General features: G+C 44.7%; 1 protein-coding gene and 1 long non-coding RNA gene across 4 annotated transcripts in view; both read left to right on the top strand.

The window, feature by feature from the left end:
- Positions 1-6,706, top strand: part of Dnai3 (dynein axonemal intermediate chain 3) — a 53,407-nt gene extending 46,701 nt beyond the window's left edge. For 2 of the 3 annotated variants that reach the window (XM_034500956.2, XM_076933333.1), the window contains 4 exons: positions 489-693; positions 1,960-2,051; positions 3,681-3,803; positions 6,390-6,706. In XM_034500956.2, coding sequence (XP_034356847.1) covers positions 489-693; positions 1,960-2,051; positions 3,681-3,803; positions 6,390-6,533 — 564 coding nt within the window. In that variant the 3' untranslated portion in view covers positions 6,534-6,706. Of the gene's footprint in view, positions 1-488; positions 694-1,959; positions 2,052-3,680; positions 3,804-4,868; positions 5,013-6,389 lie in introns of those variants that run through there. The other variant, XM_076933334.1, reaches the window with a different exon arrangement.
- A 1,405-nt stretch (positions 6,707-8,111) lies between these two features.
- LOC143442154 (uncharacterized) lies at positions 8,112-10,590 on the top strand. The gene is made up of 2 exons (XR_013110166.1): positions 8,112-8,252; positions 10,444-10,590. It is a non-coding gene; the product is annotated as an uncharacterized LOC143442154 (long non-coding RNA).
- The last annotated feature ends 11,760 nt before the right edge of the window (positions 10,591-22,350 follow it).

The raw sequence follows: 22,350 nt of genomic DNA, 5'->3' as shown, positions 1-22,350 counted from the left end.
TAATAATGAATGCAACAGCTGCTTATAAAATAACTGGTAGAGAAAATAACTTGTCCTATGTAAATCCCACAGCATTGCAGGCAAGATGGCTCAGTGGGTAAAGCTGCTCAGGGCTTATGAAGTAAGTTTGATTCCCCAGAAACTGTGTAAAGCAGCGGGAGGGAGAGAACCAACTGCACAAAGGTGCTCTCGCTTTCACATGGGTGTTGTTTTCTCTCTCTCTCTCTCTCTCTCTCTCTCTCTCTCTCTCTCTCTCTCTCTCTCTCTCTCTCTCTCTCTCTCTCTCTCTCTCTCTCTCTCTCTCCTTTTTTCAAAACTAAAAACAAAACCCCAGAACAAAAGGAAATGAGGCTTCCCAGTGGGATAAACGTTAACCACGGCCAGCTGAGTTGTATTTAAAAAAAGAAAAAAAATCATTGTCAGTTTCTCTAGGGTCGCAGAAAGGAAAAGAGAAGCGCTTTCAATGTGCCTTTTAAACTTGTGTTTAGACCGGACCGCTCCTGCAAACGTGCTGTGCACCGAAAAGGTACACGGCAGGGCACTGGTCCCTGACAAGGCCTGGAGTGTTCTACATCGGCCGGGAGGATGGATACGTCGACATCTGGGACCTCCTGGAGAAAACTCACGAACCAGCCCAGTCTCAGAATATCTGCATCACCATGATCACCTACATCAAACCCTGGACCTTCTCCTGTATGTTCATTCTAGCCGGTGGAGCAACGAGTTTGGTCAAACTAGGTTGTAGCACTCAGCTGAAAAATCTCCCATGTTTACCTCAACCCACCCTTCCTCCCCTCCTCCTGTCTCCTTTCTTTCTCTCCCTCTCCCTCCTGTTTCTCCAACATTTTCATCCTTTACCTTCGCCCTTGCTCCCAAACTCTGGAAGCCCCTTAGCGCCCCTTCGGTGTTCGGGTTCATTTGGTGCGATTTCCCAGACTTCTGATAAAGCCGGACTAAGGCTAACTTTGAACCACGTGATGGAAAGCGTCCGTCTTGTCTAAACCTGACAGAGTGGTCCTAAACCTTTGCTGCTTTGGGGATATTTCTTTTCCAGAAATACTGAGTTCTGTTTCTTTGTCAAGTTCTTAAACATTGCACACTTTAGTGAGTCTCGCGTGGGCCACACCGACAAGCAACAGGCTTCACGGGATCACGTGGTTCTCTGTGGTTATGTAAGCCTTAGACTCTGAGTTAAATACGTGTAAATAGCGATATACTACCAAGCAAGCCTTAAACTCAAGGGTATGTCTACAGAAAACTAATTCATTTCCTCTGGGATTTTTGTTTGTTTGTTTGGGGGCCCCCCCCCCACACCCTGTTTGGCCCAATTAGTATTTTCTGTGTAACTCCACTGGAAAAAGTTTCCCTTTGTTTCCAAAAGTCCATAGATATAAGATTGACTCTATGATTTTTCCTAGAAACACCCCACCCAAACACTGGGGCTTCAGGGTCTCTAGAATGTCTCAGTGCCACTTCCGTTTAGCCGTGAGGCACAAAGTACAGTACAAAAGACTGACTTTGTGCCTGCAGGGTTCTGCGTGTAGGACTCAGCCATTTGAAGCAGACCTTCCTGGAAAGGAAGGCAGACATCCGGGAAGTGACGGACACAGCACAGTCTTTCTGCTCTTGATGTGTTGCTGAGTGTGTTCTCTGCCCAGGACCTTCCCATGGCTTGTCCCTGCCTCCTCAAGACCTCTCCTTATAAAGACACCGAGAGAGTGAGGCTTGGAGTGGTGGGAGCTGACAGAGGCGCAGAGTCTAACGCTCAGTTCGTCAGCTGGAAAGAATGGCTGGTCCACATTTACGTGGTCCAGTCGTGAGCATCTGACGACAATGCCGGGGGCGCAGCAACCACACAGAGGCCTTCCGGGAAACCACAAAAGGAAACGGGATTTTGTGTCTAACCTCCCTTTGTTGAATTTTCCAACGCACACTTTTTTTTTTTTTTTAATCTTTCAGCTAAGCAGCAGTTTATAGCCATTGCTGACTATTATGGAACACTGCATATCTTAGAAATCCCTTGGACCTTAAGTCACCCCTCCTCTAACGAGGTCAGTAAAGTTGCGACTCTGCGAGTCTCCTGTTTTGGGACATTTCTTTTTTTAAATGTATACTTGTTAATTTATTTACGATGGAATGGGTGCATGCCATGGCATGGCACACTTGTGGAAGTCAAGGGACAACTTGTTTCTCTCCTCCTACCATGTGGGCTACTAAGGATTTAACTCGGCTCATCACACTTAGTTGACAGCAATACCCTGACCTGCCAAACCATCTTGCTAGCCTTTTGGGGCATTTCTTACAAGTGTGTTTTAAATGTTGTTGGCACTTTTGTTTTACAGGAGAATGAGAGATTTATTTAAAATAGTATTTATTTAGATAATATTTTAAGTATTAAATAATAAAAATTTTATTATTTTATTATTTATTATATTTATTGCTTATTCATTTTGTTTATTTTTATTTTAAATAATAGAAGAATATGTTTTTGTCATATAATTAGTTTGACGCTAAGGAAAATAACCAGACACGAGATGGGGAGGAAGTCAAGCGAATGACGTGCAGGCTGGGCGGACAGCTGATGTGGGGAGTAGGTAGCTGAGTTGTCTCTGTTGGCCTATTCACACACCTCTCTACCAGTCCCCCACCTGAACTGACAATACACTGCCCACCCCTACCTTACCCCGACCACCCAAACATTTTGAGCAACGCTGAGAATGAGGATTTAAATGGACCAATGAGTAGAAAACCGTAAATATCCATGCCGCTTAAATACACAGCAATCTGTTTCGAGTGCCAGCAGCAGCCTAGATCCTGCCAGACAGTAGGCTGGCCTGGATTGCCTTTCTTCCCCAGGCAGATCTCTAATGGTGTCTCTGCTAATGGCTATATAACCCAATGCTAAGCTCTCTGGGCACCAGAATTCAGTTCTAATTTTAGTCCCTTTAAAGGGGCTGCAAAGATGGCTCAGCCACTCAAGGCAAGACTCACGAGTCTCCATAAACATCTTCGTGTGAGTCTACCAAGTTCGGTGGAGGGCATGCAACTTCAGTCTCCTAAATAAGAAGAAAGAAAAGGCGGAAAAGCAAATTCCTATATTTCTACTATAAAAATGGCAGGGCTTTGCAGTTCCCTCCTCTCAACTATAACTGCTCCTGTCCTAGGAACCAGCAAAGTCACAGGGACCGAAACGTAAGCACAGAACCATGAACATGGTGCTTGCTTCTCTGGCCTGCAGGCACAACCTTCAAACCACATTCACCTAAAGCAGCGGCTCTCAACCTGGGGGGCTGTAACCCCCGTGGAGGTCAAATGACCCCTTCACGGGGGTGGGGGGTCGCCCAAGACTATCAGAAAACACTGATACTTACATCACGATTCGTAACAGTAGCAACATTACAGTCGTGAAGTCACAATGAAAATAACCTTATGGTTGGGGGTCACCACAACGTGAGGAGCTGGATTAAAGGGCCACAGCGTTAGGAAGGCTGAGGACCACCGGCCTGGAGGATGAGAAATATTTATATCATTATCCTTCCACTACAGTTAAGGAGGTGGTTATTGTCATCAGGTGGCTGAGGAAAATGGTGTGGGGAAATCCTAGTTAGAGAGCAGCAGCCTTGTAAAGGCCACGGGCATCCCTGTGGGGAGAGCTCACTGTGGGCCCTTGTTTCTGACAGGTATCAAGCGTGAACTACTACTTTGAAAGGGAAGTCAGGCATCTGGAATACGTCCAGCAGCGCAAGGAGATCCGTGAGCAAGAAAAGAAAGATATGGCCCTGGAACTGGTAAAGAAGAAAGCGGTGAGTGAAATCTCTAGATGCGAGCTGTCCTCTCCCACCATTGGTGGTGCCGCTGGGCTCATCCCAGGAGAGTCCTGTGCGCTCCCCAGCCTGATGCCTTTCTTACAGGCATCAGGAAGGTATGTCTTTGATTTCCCATGTGACCATAAGTGAGAACCACCTGTGGCACACATAGTGAGAGTCTATCACATTTCTGTCTGCTTATTGTGCAGAGGAGTGTTCTGGGTGGTAAGACTGTACACAGCTCACATGTGGAGTTCAGAGGGTAATTTATGGGAGTCAGTGTTCTCCTATCAGTAAGTCCCAGAGGACAAAGTCAGGTCATCAGGCTTGGCAGCAGGTACCATACCCACTGAGCCATCTCACCAGCCCTGATACATAATGAGATTCTGTCCAAGTCATTTTTCTCTAATCGACTACAATTCCGAAGTCCTTTAGTATAGATACAAAGATTCACAGATGAATGCTTTCCTTGTGTGGAGTTTTTGTGTCTGGTGAGTAATGTATTGAAACAGGCCATACGAAAAGGACCAGAGAAGTCAACACATGGGATGAAATCCCACAGTTCCTTCCATCTTTGCTGAGCTTTGGTTGTCTTGTCTGGAAAACTGGAATACCAACGGCCACCTCTGGTGATTGCTAGAAGGCTTTCAGCTAGTGGGACCATCTGCCATCAAACAGTTGCTACAGTAATCTAGCAGCTGACAGAGGTGGGGGAACAGTGTTTATCATACCGTGATGGGTAATGCTGTGACCCTAAAAAGGAGAAGTGGGAAACACATTTATCTTACGCCCAGCCAGCAGAGGGACACAACGCTCGATTGTCCACACTCCCCTCTTCCTCAGCCTTTCTCTGTGGGTCAGACTTTTCATTATACACTAGAACTGGGGTCTTTGAAATAGTCTATAAACCATTCTTCTGAGTTCTCATCCAAGTCTCTCTGGTATGGATTTCTGTTCCTCGTTGGCTTGTCTCCCTCTCCCCAACCCCCTCACCCCCCCCCCCCCCGTCACGTCTTTGTCACCACAGTTTCCTAACCAGCCCTACCTGTGGTCCCTTTACAGCCAAACACATGGTATCCTCCAAAGTAAACTTCCAAGCCAGAGCCCAGTTCTCCATGAAAAGCACCAACATGTGGATACCCTAACATTCTGCACACGTCACCTATTGACAGACACGAACTGTCACAATCAAAGCACGGGGCTCATTTTGAAAGCCAGCGCCACCATTGGTGGTGACAAAGGATACAGTGCTCTGGTGGGAAACACTCTACGCCAGCAGTTTACGCACAGTTGCTACAAGTCTAAGCACAAAGCGGTTCTGCAGGTCCTCAACCACCCTCAGCCACATAAGAAAGAAAGGCAGGGCGCTTGGGAAAGACTGGAGAAGGGGTTTGCTTGTCAGTCTACAGCAGTGGTTCTCAACCTGAGTCATGATCCCTTTGGAAATGCCTGTAGAATGACCCTTTTACAGGAGTCGCCCAAGGCCATCAGAAAACACAGATATTTACATAATGATTTGTAACCGTAGCAAAATTATAATTAAAGTAGCAGCAAAAATGATTGTATTTACTTTTTTATCCACAACACAAGGAACTGTATTAAAGAGTCACAGCAACTGGAAGGTGGAGAACTGTTGCAGGAGGTGTGAGAAAGGGTGGGCGGTCTGGCTAGCTCCTGGCCTCTGCCATGTTCCCACTCTTAAGTTCCCACACTAACGTCAGTCACCGGCTAGCCAGGAGTGCCAGCCGGGGACCCACAATATGTTGGCATGGCTGTGGTCTCCACCAGTCAGCTCTGTGGAGTCCATAGCTCTAAGCATGGCCCTTGGACCAACTATGCCACTCACAGTGCTTGGCTCAACCCCAGACAATAACCACCATCCTCACAGTACCTGGTACAATGAGACTCTTAATGCTTAAAGATTATCCAATGGATTTATATATTAACAAATATTCAATACACAAGATGCCCACACAATTAGAATTGTAACCCAGTCGCCTAACCATGAATGAATAACTACCTTAGACTGCTAGAGCCACACGGACATCTTCTCTCCTCTTTCCTTCCTCCTTTCTCTCCCTCTCCTCCAAACTTTTTCTGCTCCACCTTTCCTTCTACTGCCCAGTCACTGGCTCTAGCCTTTATTTTACAAATTAAGGTGGCCAAGAGCTTCTGTACCAATTCATTCCTCATCTGCAGCCCCTCCCAGGAAAGCAGAATTAGCGTTAAAATACAAGACCAGGGCTATCCACAACAGAGAACCAGTGCTATACAGAGAAGCAGTGAAGGGCAGGGTTTTTGCCCATTCTCACTTCTCCAGCTCATAAGACTGCCCCTCCTGTCCATCTGTCCTCTACCCTCACATAAGCTCCTGTCCTGTCCATCTGTCCTCTACCCTCACATAAGCTCCTGTCCGTCTGTCCTCTACCCTCACATAAGCTCCTTCTAGAGAGCAGCCACATCAGCTGTTCCAAACAAAAAAACAAAACAAAAAAAAAAAAAACACAAAAAACAAAAACAGCTCCTTGTTCCTTCTTGGTTTTTGAGCTTATAGAGCTGTCTTGCTTGCCCCCCCACCCCCAGAAAGTCTATCACAAGACAAAAGAACAAATGGAGGTGGAGCTGAAGTTGGAATACGAGAGCTACCTGGAGCTCGAGAAGTCTGTGCTCTTCTCCCTCGGCCTCGGCAAGGTCTCAGAGAAGATGTCCTACTTGGATTTGCATTAGCAAAGATTCTCGAAGATGGTCCCTGGGGGCCCTGTTGGTCTTCCCTCTCTCTTTACTGTTTGTGTTTTTCATTTTATGTAAGGTAAAATAGCAAACTGATTATATATAGGTTTATTCGTAAATGCAGGCTTTTATTTAACTGGTATCAAAACAATTAAATCCTATCAAGTTGATTTCAGTCTCATGCGGAGCATTATTGAACTGTATGTAGAATATGGACTTTTCAAATAAGGTTATACGTTTCCCCTAGTAGTATCACACAGCTGCAGACACCATCTCCCCCAACCCCCAAACCCTGGTCTTGCCGACATCCCCTAAACCCAGGTAGAAGCAGAAATCAAACTGTCTTTCTCCCCATCACGTTGTTTTGGTCGCCTCTCCAAAAAGAAATGCTTCCCCAAGCCAGTGCATGGGTGGTAGGGCTGTTTTCTAAACACAGTCCTCACCAACTGAATCCAGAAGTGTATTTTGAAAAGGAGAATACTTGGATGGACTCAAAAGGAAGACCTGGGTGGATTTATCCAGGAAAGGAAGATTGATTAACAGTAGAAAAGTGAATCTGAGATCGACTAGACAGAGAAATTGTAATAGTGAAAACATCTGCTAAAATACAACATTCAGGACAATGACACATTCTTAGCAGCTACAGAGAAGGCCTTCTTTACGTCATGAAGGGCATAAAAATATTGCTGTGATAAGACACCACAACCAAGGCGGCTTATTAAAAGAGTTCATTGATTTGAGGGCTCACAGCTTCAGGGGGTTAGAGTCCATGTGCACTGTGGCAGGGAGTAGTAGCTGAAAACTCACCTCTTAAGACACAACCATGAGATGGCACACCTCCTCCCACAGAGCCACGCCTCCTAATCCTTCACAAACAGTTCCACCAACTAGAGTCCTAGTTTTTCAAACATAATGGCCTATGGGGGCCATTCTCATTCAAACCGCTACGCTGGCAAAGAGCTAAGAGCTTTCCTCTAAGATGTGAGTGGACACTGTACTCATTCAACCAGCACAAGAAACTTCAGTGTGGGAGAAGGAGGAGCAACACCATGAAGCTCCTATCAGCCTGCACAAGGAGGGTGATTTTAGCTTGTGTGGGGATTAGCAGAAGGGCTAAGCAGGAAGCAGACACAACCCACTTTCTCTGTGAGAAGATTAGGAATCAAGAGTCACCTGGCCAGAAATCCTCTTAAGAGGTTCAAGAAATCCTCTTAAGAGGCCACTGTACCTGTTTAAGGTGAAAGATGAGAAGGTCCTGGATGCAGAGGCTAGAACTGAGAGGCCCAGTAAATGGGAAAGGGAAGACAAGAGAACGGGAGCCACAGCTCTGTTAGTAGAGGAGAGGAGACTTGAAGTCAGACTGAGATCGGCACCCCCTCCCCCAGCTGCATGCTCTTTGACAGTGACTGAGCTCTGTGAGGGCATCCTCCAGCCAGGCGGAAGCTACATATCAGGCGGCATTTGGGGGTTGGAGTTTGTTGCTACTTAGAACAGCAAACCCCTAGGCTGGTCTTGAACTCTCAACCGTCCTGCCTTGAGCTTCATCCGGGGAGCTTGAATTACTCATTGAGTGCACCAGTAAGAAGTGACATGGATCTGAGGCAGATCTGTACCTGTGGAAGGAGAAAGGGAAGGATGGAAGAAGATAGGCTGCCCCTCAACCACCCGGCATCATCTCAGTTATACACTCGTCCTCCCTGGGATGCCACAGACAAGGTCAGTAGAACAAGTTCCCACGAGCTGACGTCCTTTTCTCTGGCGCAGACCCCTTATTTGGCAGGTGACACACCCACTGAACCCCAGCAAAGTACTAGGTTGAGCTGAGGCTCAAACTAGGCAATAAAAATGTAGGGACAGCTGGTTCGAGGGAAATGGATGTGTCTCCTCCATCCCCACAGCTCTGCCCCTGTCCCCTGCTGTCCATTCCTTCCGCACCCTCCACCTGTATTTTAGATCAGTTCGAATCTTCTTTTTCTGCCCTCTAGTCATTTGGTCTGCCTTACAGTGTGGTGAAAAGAAAGAGGCTCTAGATTCCAGCAGCCTGAACTCAAAGCCCAGCTTCATCATCCCCTTGGACAAGCTGCACTGTCCTCCAATCTTTTCTCCTGTTAAAGGGTCTCTCTCTCTCTCTCTCTCTCTCTCTCTCTCTCTCTCTCTCTCTCTCTCTCTCTCTCTCTCTGTGTGTGTGTGTGTGTGTGTGTGTGTGTGTGTGTATCTCAGTCTCTCTGGCATGTACATGTGTGTATGTATGTGTGTGCATGTGTGTGTGTATGTGTGTGTATGTGTATCTCAGTCTCTCTGGTATGTACATGTGTATATGTGTGTGTGTGTGTGCACATCTGTGTGCCCGTTTGTGCCTGTGGAGTATGGAAGAGGACACCAGGTTCCTGCTCTATCCTTCTTTACATAGTCTATCTCTTCTTTGTTTGTTTTTTTACAGAACGAAACACACTACCCAATGATTAGTCATTCAATATTTGACTATTTGGATTAAATGTAATTATCATTCAGCTTCACCAATTACTTTCTGCTCACTCAGAAATGTGTGATTAAGCCACAGTATATTCAGGCCCACAGAGAAGCACATCATCTGTGTGTGTTTTAGATGAAAAAGCAATTAACTGCAGAGGACGGTGGCCATGAACTCTGCAGGTTTGCAAACCCACCGGGTAAATAATTAACGGCTTCCTGTGCCCTTCTGCCCCTGAGCACTGGCAGAGATAGGTGACATTCTATGCTGTTGCTAGGCTGCCACTGCCAGGGCAGATACTAGGTAACTGAGCTGCATCCCCATCAGGAAATTGAATCTCAGTGAAGGTCAGATAAAAGCCTGTCTGATGAATCCACTCCTTGCACAGCCACCTTACTGATGTGTGTGTGTGTGTGTGTGTGTGTGTGTGTTGTCACCGCCGGAGGATCACAGTGGAGAGAAACCCACACAGTAGCTAAACCAACCTGGGACAAGACAGTGAAGGGCTGGCGCAGCTGCTTTCAGATGTCCTATCTGTCGCGATATAACTTGATATTGACAAATACTATTGTTATATTTCCTTGCAGCATGGCAGTGTACTGGAGTTGGGAGGACAGAGGGAAAAGTGTCCTTGCAGTCCCAACTCAAATGTGTTCAGGAACATCTGCCACAATTTGCTTTTCCCTTCTTGAGGAGAGAGAAAAAAAGGGTAAAATAAAAAGTTTCACTCTTTCTTCTCAACTAGACATGCATTTTCTTGGTGTAGAGACAGGCTATACAATTCTAGCCCCGCTACTCTCAAGCCTCAGTGTTGGACATTGTGTGTGTGTGTGTCTACCTGTGTGCTCATACATGCAATATCTATGGGTGGGTGTATGTGTGCACATGCAGAGTATCTGTGATGTGTGTATCTGCATGTGTGCATACACATGCAATATCCACGGTGTGTGCGTGTGTGTGTGTGTGTGTGTGTGTGTGCACATACAGACACATACAGTATCTGTGGTACATGCATGTGTTGTGCACAGGAGTGTGCATTTACCCATGTTCACATGTGTAGAGGTGAGAACAAGAGTTCTGATGTCTCCTATCACCTCCTACCATGCTGCCTTGAGGATCTCTTACTGATGAGATACTCCCAGGTGCTCTCTCTCTCTTTCTCTCTCTCTCTCTCTCTCACCACCATGCCCAGCTGTTTACATGAACACCAAGGATCCCAGTTCAGGTCCTCAGCCCTCTTACTCAGACAGCATACGCTCTTCCCCAGGAGCCATCACCAACCCATAATCAATTTGACCATTTCTTCATTAACATGTAAGGACAGTAACTCCCACCACATGGAATTATGAAGAGTCTATAAAATATGAGAAACTACTGTGCAATGCTATAAAGTGCATATGAGCCAATAACAACACAGAACTAATTTGAATTCTGCAGAGACCTGAATCTCCAGAGAAAGACTGCCTACAGTTGCTATGCTATAGTTTTTGCTGTGCTGTGATTCCCAAGAGTCAATGTTTAACATTCAACTTACCGAGATCCTCCATTTCCACAGCTAAGGAATAAACAAGTGAGTAGCATGAATTCATAGGTAATTGATTTACTTCAACAAGTACTGGTCCCAAAAGTCTGAAATGTAGACAAAGGAGAACAAATCAAATTTTTTGTTACAAAAAAAACAAAAAACAAAAAACAAAAAAACAAACAAACAAAAAAAAAACAGCTGTTGCTTTTTTTTTTTTTTTTTTTTGTATAGTCCTCTCAACTTGGTCATCAAGGGGATGGTGTAATCATCTCTTTACTATATTTTACTTTCTCGGAGTATTAGATTTGTATTTACATTTCTCCAACAGGCCATTCTTAGCCCAGCACCAGGAAAAAACAAACTTCACAGGGACCTATTGGCTTTAAAAAGGAAACATTATGGAACGGTCTCATCCTCAGAAATGGTGTAATGAGACAATCTGAAACAAAGTCTTCATCTACTCATGGTGGACAGAGACCGGAGAGCAGAAACTGGTTATTCTTGTCTAGTCCTATGTGTCCATGTTTGTTGGATCCAGGTGTATCAAAGAGAGTGGGTAGAAAAGACAGAACCCGCCTCCAGGTCTGACCTGACCCCCACCTATCTCCTAAGTCCCCCAACTTTAACATCTCCAGCTGTGTGTTCAAGATGCCGTCATTTATAAACAGAAAAACATTTCTCAACCCATATCAGATTTTAACAACTGGAAAGTTACCTTTCAGCATATTAAACCGTCAAGAATTCTGGGTCCATCTGTCAATGCTGTAGCAGAGTCCACACTATATAGTGAACAGGTAGATTGGTAACAGCTCTACCTTGTTAGAACACCTACAAGCACTAAATCAGAAATTTAGCCTAAAACTACATACAGAAAAACAAACAAAAATACTACAGAATCTTAAAGTCCAAAAAGGAAACGTTTTCCAAGCTGAAGCTTACTTGTGCGTCGGCAGGTTGAAAGAGTATTCACCAATCTAAGCCAATTCACGTCACCCACCAAGGTGCTCACACCACTTCAAATCCCACATTTTAAAACTCGCAACACTAAAGCTGACATCACTAAACTAATGTGAATTCTGGGTTGATCTGAGTCTCAGAAGTCTGTTACCTCACAGCTTGCCATTGGTAAAACTCAACCAAGCACCAAAGGTGCTGCAAAATGAATCACTGCCTTGTTGAACACAAGTGTTGACATACTTCAGAAAAATAGTAACTATAGTCCTCCTATCGAGAATAAACAGTGGTCACAAATTGTTTAGCAAGCATAAAAGGACTCAACAATGGGCCAGCAATAGCTTTGGAAGTCAGCGTCTGAGACTCAAGCATGGTTACAATTCTGGAGTCACTTAGAAGCTTGGGTGTTAATCACAATGAGTTTCTGAGGTGGATGAAGTTCTCTGTGGTGGACAGAGCAGTGTTCCTGTTCCATGCGCTCTTGACACATCTACTCCAAGACCCCACTCCATTTCTCCTACTCGGGAAATTGGACAGGACCTTGTGATTGTGCTTCAATTAGATGCAAGTAGAAATTCATTCTTGGACCCAACCACTTTGGGGAGGTATGAAGAGAACACACACACAAATGTTCTGGCCCAGGCCCAGATAGATTCCAGTGAGCAGCATGTATAAATGCACACACTATCAGATGATGCTCACTTTGATCCTTCAAACTACACCAGTGGATCCTGTCTGACAGATATTCCCACACTTGGACTCATGCCACTGTGTTTGGGGATGGTTCACTATATATCAAAAACTACCTGGGCAAAAGACCTCACACAGCTCTTGAGGGGAATAAAGGAGAAAGAATATATAAAACTCCTTTGTCTGAAACAGTACATCCTCAATAACTGGTAGTTATTTATAATGTACCAATGACTGGAAACCATCCCTCACATGCAATATGAATTTATTCTTCCTTTACTTTGTCCTGGTGACCAAGCCAGCTCAGTCAGTCAACAGGCTCTCCATTGAAGGAGTGAGGATTAAAAGAAAGAGACAATTAGACAACACTGTATGACCCCAGCCAATTCTGAGACTGAAGGCAGGTTTATTTGTTCCCAATTTGCTTTTAAACCATTTTAATTACATGCAAGTATTTAGGTCAGTTCTAGGTTGAGGAACTAACAATACAATAAATGCAAAGAGTCAAGAAACAAACAAGGCAATAAACAAAGTCCCGTGATCACTCTTACGTCACTGTTTCTAAGGGCTTATCAGGATGACCAAAATATCTGGGCCTACTTCCCTGTCCTAGCCCACAGTCACATTCAATGCCTGAGGCCTAATTCTTTGCTCTAGCCTGAGATTTAGATTCCTGCCTGAACTCACTTCCCTGTCATGGCCCAATGTCAGATTCCTGCCTAAAGCCCATTTCCTTGTTCTTGGCCAATGTCAGATTCCTGCCAAGCGGCCCCAAAAGCTCTCCACATCCTGGGAAGGAGTATAAAGATAGATCATGTGCAGTGAATCCCTGCCTTCAATACTGTCTTAGTTAGGGTTTACTGCTGTGAACAGACACCATGACCAAAGCGTCTCTTTTAAAGACAACATTTAATTGGTGCTGGCTTACAGGTTCAGTCCATTATCATCAAGGTGGGAACATAGCAGCATCCAGGCAGGCATGGTAGAGGAGGAGCTTGGAGTTCTACATTTTCATCTGAAGGCTGCTAGCAAAATACTGACTGCCAGGCAGCTAGGATGAGGGTCTTAAAGCCTACAGCCACAGTGACACACCTACTCCAACAGGGCCACGCCTACTCCAACGGGGCCACACCTTCTGATAGTGCCACTCCCTGGGCTGAGCATACACAAACCATCACACATACATACACTCTAAGAGACAATACGCTACATATTCAAATAGCCACACTATAGAACAGAAGAAAATAAATATTGTGAATATGTCTTAAATGTTGGGAAAGGTATTTGGGAATCAATGGTAGAAATCACTGGTAAGTGGGATCACTTTGCCACCTTTTTTATTTGGCTGCAATTTCTATAGAAAACATGAACCTTTTGTCTTTTCCTGCTTGTGGAAATATTACTTGCTCACAATATAATATACAGATCTTACGTGCATACTGGATTTAAATCTTATTTATGCATACATCCATAGAACCAGAGGGCTTGATGGGAAGTGAATTTTCATTGTGGCTCATAGAAGACTTCAGCATTGGATCCTGATGAAGCATTGCACACTCACCCAGTTCTAAATACTCTAAGTCTGTTCTGGTTTAGAGCTCGAGACCAGATCCCAAATGAGTCCCGTGGACCCCAAACAAGGTGTCGATGGGACTGATTGCATCTGAGGATGTCTGAAAGCAGCAGATGAACCCTAGGTCATGGATGCAGCTCTGATGTCTGGCCTCCTTTGCCTGGTCTTTCCTGTCTCTAGCCAGACCTCCTATCTCTTTTTCATAGGGGTACATGGTTAATTTTAAGGCCCACTATTGAACAGAAGAGAGATTCCTCATCTCAAACTCCTCAGTTGTATCCATTAAATACTTTTGCTGCATAAAGTAACATTTGCAGGCTCAAGGTTTGGGGCATCAATGTGTTTAGGACTATTATTTCAGTTTATCATGAACTCATAAAAATGCTAAAATTGGGGAAAATTCTGAGAAACCTTTTATATGTTAACTTATTATGTCCTCTGAAAAGCATAAAACAGGAGTTACATAAGAGGTTTCCCTATGGTGGAGGACACCAGTAGAACCCAGACCACAACATCATCTAAGCAGGGTTCATAGGGACTGAATCAGTAATCACGGAGCCTGTGTGGGTCTACACTAGGTTCTCTCCTCTGCATATATGTTGTGCTTGTTAGTTTGGTGTTCTTGTGAGACTCCTGACAGTGGGAGTAGGGGTGTCTCTGGCTCTTTTCCTTGGTCTTGGGACCCTTTTCCTCCTGCTGGGTTGCCTTGTCCAGTCATGATATGGGACTTCATGCCTAGACTTACTGTAACTTGTTATACTGTGTTAAGTTGACAGACCTGGGAGACCTGCTCTTTTCTGAAGGGAAATGGAGAAGGAGTGGCCCTGGAGGAGAGGGAGGTGGAGGGGGTACTGAGAAGAGAGGAGGGAGGGGAAACTGCAGTCTGGGTGTAAGGTATGAGAGGAGAAAAAAGAAAAGATGTCTCCCTCTAGATAAATAAAAAATAGCCTTCAAAACAATAGGAGAAATTTCTTGTTTATTTGTTTTTAATATAAAAAATTATTAGCATTTTATGTGTGTGTTTGATTCAGAGTCTCACACTGCTTGTAGTTTGCTCAGAATATCTTCAAACTCCTGACAATCCTCATGCCTCTCCCCTCAAATGCCGCCACATCTGACTAGACTGGTTTATGGACTGACGTGCATACTGAAAACACATTCCTTAGAGACACATTCCTTGGGAAGAGCAAGAGCAGACAGCGCACTTCTGGTGACACGTGCTGTCACCATGTGGCTCTTGTCTATCTGCTTCCAAAGGTCAGGCTTATAGATCTGAGGGACATACTGGTCTTCAGAGAGCTCAGAAGCATCAAGCTCTTGAACCTGCTGCAAAGACAAAGCACTGACCTCTTGTCCTAACAAGAGGAGATGTGGACACAAACGTGTGCAAGAAATCAAAACACCCACAATGGAAAGATAAAAAAAAAAAACAAAAACACACACGCTGAGTATCTGGGGAAATCTCTGTTCCTCACTCATAATGAGCAATGATAAAGAACTGTTCTCCATGGAAAGGGAGACGTCATCATAGTCAAAGTGTCCTGGGCCACAATGGCACAAAAGTATGCTGCTTGTGTTGCAGGAAGGATGGATCCTCATCTCCATAGATGAGAGCCTGAGAGTGTGGCCATCAGAATGTTGGTCATGTTTGCTTCTAAAATGGAAAGGAGAAGGGGCTGTAAAACGCATAGATTAGCCCTCCACCACTACCAATTTAAGGATTCTGTTCTCTGTCCACCATGCGGGTTCTGGGTGCTGAGCTCACACCATCAGCCAGACTTAATAGGACACCTTTACCCACCAGACCATATCCAGTCCTGACCCTGATAGCAACAAAGATCAGAACCTAAATAATCTCTATACCCAACACTACAGATTGTGTCAAAGTAAAACTTACTTAATAAGAGATGATAAGTGTTTTGTCTGCATGCACGTATGTATGTCACATGAATGGTGTCTGAGGAGGCCGGGAGACTTGACTCCCCGGGAACAGGAGTTATAGATGGCTGTGAGCTGCCATATGAGTTATGGGAATCAAACCTGGGATGCTTGCAAGAGCAGTGAGGCACTCTTAAACAAGGAGCCATCTCTCCACCCCTAAAAGTGTTTCTTTTACTACTTGAAGTCTTTTCATCATGCCTTCAGTGACTTGAGAAATCTTTACAGATTCCAAGGTTTTCTTCAAGCAATTTGAGACTTTTCAGCTTTGGGAATTTGGGGGACTGGGCACAGGAACAGGGTTTATCAGTGTGGCCCTGGCTGTCCTGGAACTCACCTTGTAGACCAGGACTCAAAGTCATAGAGGTCCACCTGCCTTCGCCCGCTGGGATCAAAGGCGAGCACTGCCACCACCACCACCCAGCTGAGACATTTCAATGTTATTCTTAGATCTGTGGCTTGTTTTGAGTTAACTTTTACATGTGATCTTTCACATGTGATATGGGTGGTAAGTTCTCATTTTTTATGTTGTATATAAAGATTATCCGTTTCCCATTGGACTGCCTTTGCTGCCCGCCCCAGCCTACTTCTGACTTTAAGGTGTGATGTGGGTACTATACACCCTTGACTTCTGCCACTTTATATGTCAACTTAAAGTTGGCCAGCGCTGGCTGGCCTTGAACTGGGTTCTTTTTCAGTTGCTTCAGTTAGTTTAGGCCTTCATATGTAGGTTTCATATATTAAAATAAATTTTATGAAAGTCGAAATCATATGCAATCCAGTGACTGACAGTTGAGATAACTAATACAGAAGCCAGGGTGTCCTGCAGCTAAAAGAATGAAGAAAAACTATGCTTTCCTGGCTCTTCCTTAGGAATAGTCTAGAAAATGATGTGTTTTGTTTTGTTTTAAAATACATAAATAAATGAAAAATAAAGTGTAGCTGGGTGTGGTGAGTTGTTTGCAATCCCAGGAGGCAAAGACAGAACTGACATAAGTTTGAGTTCAGCCTGGTTCACACAATGAGACTTTGTCTCAAATATAAATGTACTATTTCTTAGTCAGAAAAGTCTCTCTCTGTTTCTCTCTCTCTCTCTCTCTCTCTCTCTCTCTCTCTCTCTCTCTCACACACACACACACACACACACACACACACACACACACCCTGGGATTTTAATCAGAAAAGAGGCTGTGTTCTAGGTGAGAATTCACTGAAAGACTTTCCCTGAAGGTGAGGAGAAGGAAGAGGAGGAGGAAGAAGAGGAGGAGGAAGTGGGGGAGGCGGGAAGGGAGAGGCAGCAGAGGCTGTGGTGGTAGCCGAAAAAAATCTCTTGTGCATGAAAGGCAAAGGAATGACTGTGAGCTCTCTTGGGCTCAAGGCAGCTAGAATGAGCGCATGGCCACCTGTGCATCAGGACACAGCATGTCAGGACAAAGCATGTCGGGACAGACCAGGGAAGGCTCAGCTGTTTGACGCTGGGCAAATGAGCTGGGGTATGTCACAGCAGCGTGGCTAGTAAGTGCTAGAAAACCCTTTGTTGGTTTTGGCTGGTAACACACAGCTCATTATTTCTGGTTCCTGCCCCTCCTTGGGGGGTTCCCACACTTCATCAGTCCAGGAGGAAGCAATAGGGGCAGTTGTGAGGAGACAACTTCCTGCATTTTTCCTGTTTTCTTACAAGGGAGGAAATTCTAAACCTCAAGACAGGAAAGGATTGCTTCCCAATTTGGCTCCCTCTTTTACGGGACCCAAAGTCAGAGGCCGCCTCTTCTGAGTGACTGGAGGAGTCAGGCATCTTTTCTGCACCGGCTCCCTCCACAGCCAGCCTGCAGCAGATTGTTTATGTATTTGCAAAGAGTCTCTGTATTGTTTTTTATTTATATATCTGAGTATGTGCATGAACACAATGGACACTCTAAAGACCATAAAGTCAGCATTGGGTCCCTTGGAGCTGGAGTTCCAGGACATTCAGGCTCATCCTAAGAGATCGCTGTTGAGCATAGTTTTATGCTAACACCTTTGCCTCCGACCACTCGAGCTACCAGCCCCCACCCAGCTTCCCTTGAATCCTCGGACAAAAGACACACACAGTTTCTTCCTTTACAACTTGACTTCTTGGTACAATTGCTGGGCGCCGATGTCTCCCTCCTGGAAAAGCATGATGCCCTTACCAATTTATTATCTCTGCCTCTCCACCTGCCCTGAACGTCAGTTGCTAGTCCTACTAGCCCCTGCCAAAACAAACAACCCTGGCCAAAGGTTGCTGTGTTCTTCTCCCTCCAAAGCATGACAGAAACTCCTCTCTCCTTCCTCGAATCTCCTTTTCCTCCTGGGATCTGAAAGTCCCACCTGTACCCTTTGTTCAGCAGTTGGCCCCCAGATTTCTTTACTAACAAATCCAGAACCAATTGAGGAACAGGACCTTAGCATCAGAACCCGCCCCCCCCCCCCCCCAATTGCTAAAAACCGAATTCAGGTCACCTGAATTCGGAGAATTCAGCTCAGTGGTTGCTGAATTCAGAGCAGCAACCACTGAGCCATGTCTCCAGCCCTCGAGGGGTGGTAGTAGTTGTTTGTTTGTTCTATAGATCCAACAGGCTTTGCAAGTGTTTAACTGGACAAAGTGCATTCAATCCTTAAACAGAGAAAGGCCTGGCATTAACTATGAGCCCAAATCAAAGCAGCTTTGATTTTCCTGTCCCTCTATTTGTGGTAGAGAGAAGGCAAGATTGAGATCATAGCAAGATTCTCTCAATTGCTGTGTGTATATAGCTCAAGATATCACCATACATATAACAACTTACAGATTTATTGTTATGTATAGGAAAAATGATGCTTGCTGATGACAAGTGACACTGGTTTTCTACTCACAGAACAAGGTTTACCCTCAATTTTACTTTTAAAGGACATATTTAATTTTAAAATTACAGTATATGTTTGTATATGTGTAGTGTATCCCACACAATGTGTGTGTGTGTGTGTGTGTGTGTTTGTGTGTGGTAGAACTTACAGGAGCCAGTTCTCTCCCTCTACCATGTACATCTCAGGGATCAAACTCAGGAACCAAGTGCCATTACCTGCTGTTAATTAATCAGTGTTCTATTGCTATGAAGACAATTCAGGACCACAACAACTTTTAAACGAAAGCATTTAAGTGGAGCTGGCTTACAGTAAAGGGGTTTAGTCCATTATTGTCATGGCAGGAAGCACGGTGGTGCATAGGCAGCCATGGTGCAGACCAGTAGCTGAGAGTTCTACATCTGGACTGGCAGGAAGCAGGAAGAGAGAATGACACTGGGACTGGCTTGAGCTTCTGAAGCCTTAAAGCCCACCCTCAGTGACACACTTCCTCTAACAAGTGCCACCTCCTAACAGTGCCACTACCAGAGGGCCTATGGGTACTATTTTTATTCAAACCACCACAGCTGGTAAACCATCCTTCTGGTCCTTAAAGACATTCCTCAGAGAAATTATAAAGCCTATAACATCCAATTGTGGCGGTACATGCTTTTAATTCTAGCACTTAGAAGGAAGAGACAGGTAAATCTCTGTGAGTTTGAGGCCAGCCTGGTTTATACAGTGAGCTCCAGGGCAGCAAATACTATGTAGTGGAACTCTATCCCTAAAACCAAAAATTTAGATAAGGACACAAACATGATCAAAGAGCTACAGGAAATGTTTCTTTTGATGCCTACTAGTTTTACATGTATGTATGCATGTATGTGTGTGTGTGTATGTATGTGCACCCAGTACATGCCTGCAAAGGCCAGAAGATGGCATTAGACCCCGGAAACTGGAATTACAGACAGTTACGAGCCTTCATGTGGTTGCTGGGAACCAAAGCTGATCTGCAGAAATCAAGTGCTCTCCGCCACTGAGCCATCTCTGCAACCTAAAATGTTTATTCTCCTAGGTGGTAAAGGGTGTTCACATGCTGCATTCAGCTCTATATTTATGGTGTTTATGACAAAATATTGAGATAGGGAAAGACACAGATGCAACTTCCCCCGTGCCCGCTTGCTTGGCTTTGAGCTAATGTAGCACTCAGAGGTGTGCAGTTTCTTCCTTCAGTAAAGAACTGCTTACTGGAGGGTTGAGGAAGATTCATATTCAAGAAGCCAAAAACGTACAGACTCTGTTGCAGGAGACTGCAAGACTAACAATCCATATCCTGAAGTTTGTAAGCCAGGAACAATTACCAGAGGTAGGGGATGCTTCGTGGAGCTGACTGTGAGTCCTGTAGTGCACTCCCAGGGTACAGCTTCCTGAGTCCTTACCCATGCTTCTGTGGGCTCCTGCACACATAAACCTCATAAAGTTGCTGGCTGACCAGACTATGCTGGGTTGGAATCTGTTTTGTTCTGTTGTGGGTGCTACCTGGAGCGGACAGACGTTTGTTCATGTCTCCCCAGGAAAAGCCAGACAAGATCAAATGTAGATTGACAACCTTGGGCAGGCAGCAGCCTTCGAGCTGCTGTTCCTTATCTGCTGGTCTAGACAAGCAGAGTTTACTTACCTAACAACCCAAACCTGCTTCTCCGTTGCAGTGAGTTTGACATGGCCATGGGGGAAGGTTAGGCAAGGATGGACACAGACCAGCTGGCAACCTGCACCTGACTTCTTGAGTGAAGGTCAAGAACAAAAAAAGGTCGCTGTTCACTGTCGGCAGCTGGGGAAAGTCCACAAGCTACAGGTTGCTCTGGTAACGTCACACAAACACCCTGGATGGGAAAGGGGGGTTCCGTTTCTTGACTTAACATCAACTGTAAATTTCTAAAGTTGGAATTTTAAGCTCTCTATGGAAGTTTACTTTGATAAGTGGAATTACCACAGAAGTATGAAGGGGTACAGAAGTTACCAAGATTTCACTACACCCATGTCTCCATTAGGCAAAAGCAGAGGTTAACACAGATGACTTAAAACACATATTGAGGTCTTGACAGTCAAGGATGAAAATATTCCAACCTGTATGCCTTCTCTGATACTCTATTAAGGGAGGGTTTTACTCATAAGCTCTGAACACATTTATGAAATGACTTCCTTTTAATAAGAATTTTGCATCTCTAGAAAGAAAATCTATTTGCACTCAAGTGAATGGGGCCCAAGTCAAAAGGGTGTGTTTTCTTCAGCTTTGTGTAAGGGTCCATTTAAATAAAGTCTCCCTTAGAGTCTGTCCTGTGCTGTAACACACCTTTCCATAAACAAATCATTTAAGTAACTGCAATGACTACTACCCAAAATTTACCAACTCACTTTTGTGAGTGACTAATCTCCCCGAGTCCATTCTAATTCCAAAATCCCAAAGCAAAGACACATCTTTAAGACCAAAAGATGGATGATTTATCATGTATTCTCTCTCTCTCTCTCTCTCTCTCTCTCTCTCTCTCTCTCTCTCTCTCTCTCTCTCTCTCTCTCTCTCTCTGTGTGTGTGTGTGTGTGTGTGTATGCCAAAAAAGTGATAGCATTCACTGAGGTAAAAAGAGGGCATCAGATTCCCTGAGGCTGGAGCTACAGGCGACTCAAGGACAACTGTTCTTAACCACTGAGCCATCTTTCCAGCCCCAAGGAGTGGATTTTTTTTTTTTTTTAAATCACATACAAATTGCAGCTTATGGCCCTTAGTTTTTGTCTTTCTTCTATAAAAAGACAACCATCTTCAAATATCTTTTCCAGCCATTCGTCTTTCAATAAACAGCTGATTATCATCTAAGTTACTGCCCCTCTAGGCATATGATGATGAACTAGACATACAAGCTTCTTGTTGCTATGAGAACACTGTTTACATCTGAAGGGTAGAGACAGATAGGGTAACGTAAGATAAACACCTTGATGGAGGCAAGCCAGGGATGAGAAGCAGCTTAGTTTTTAAAAAATGTTTTAACTTATTGTGCACGTGCACATGTGTGCATGTGTGTTCTACTGTGCTGCTGGTTTTAACAAAATATCAAATGTTCCATTTTACCAATAAAGACTCAGGAGCCAGATGCTGGGGTGAAAGCCTGCTAGCTCAGAGAGACAGAGGAAGCACCCAGCTGACCTTCCTCCTCAGTCAATATCCCCAGAGGAAAAGGAAGCCCTCCTTTTCCACACCACCTCAAAAACCCTTCAAACTCAATGTCCCTCCCTTCTACTTCCTGTGTGTCTCTCTGCCAGTCCTCCTGACTCCCTCTCACTTTGTATGGTTTTCTTATGTTCACTCTCATCAACTGGCTGCTTGCTATGCCTCTTGACTGATGGTTGACTTTGTTTAATCATATTTACAATAAATAAAAGGAAAGCTCTTGAATTAAAGGTGTCTGCTAGGGCTGAGCCACACCACAACTAGAAACAGGTTTTTCCAGTAAATAACACAATCTTGGGGTTCGAAGTATAGTCAAATATCCTGCAAATGTTTGCTCGTGGAAGTCAGAGTTCTTTCATTTCACCACATGAATTCTTTTGATCAAGCTCAGGTCCTTAGGCTTGGCAGCAAGCACACTTGCCTGTTGAGCCACCTCCAGCCTGTGACAAACAAAACTGTCCCCCTCACCCTCAGATGTTTGAACACTTCATCCCCACTTAATTGCTGTTTGGGAAGGCTTAGGAGGCGCTGTCTTACTGGAAGAGGTATGTCACTAGTGGAGGGCTTTAAGGTTTAAAGGCTATGTACCATTCCCAGTTTGCT

This window comes from Arvicanthis niloticus, chromosome 4 (assembly GCF_011762505.2).
Source record: "Arvicanthis niloticus isolate mArvNil1 chromosome 4, mArvNil1.pat.X, whole genome shotgun sequence".
Lineage (NCBI taxonomy): Eukaryota > Metazoa > Chordata > Mammalia > Rodentia > Muridae > Arvicanthis > Arvicanthis niloticus.
This window is presented reverse-complemented; position numbering and strand designations above follow the sequence as displayed.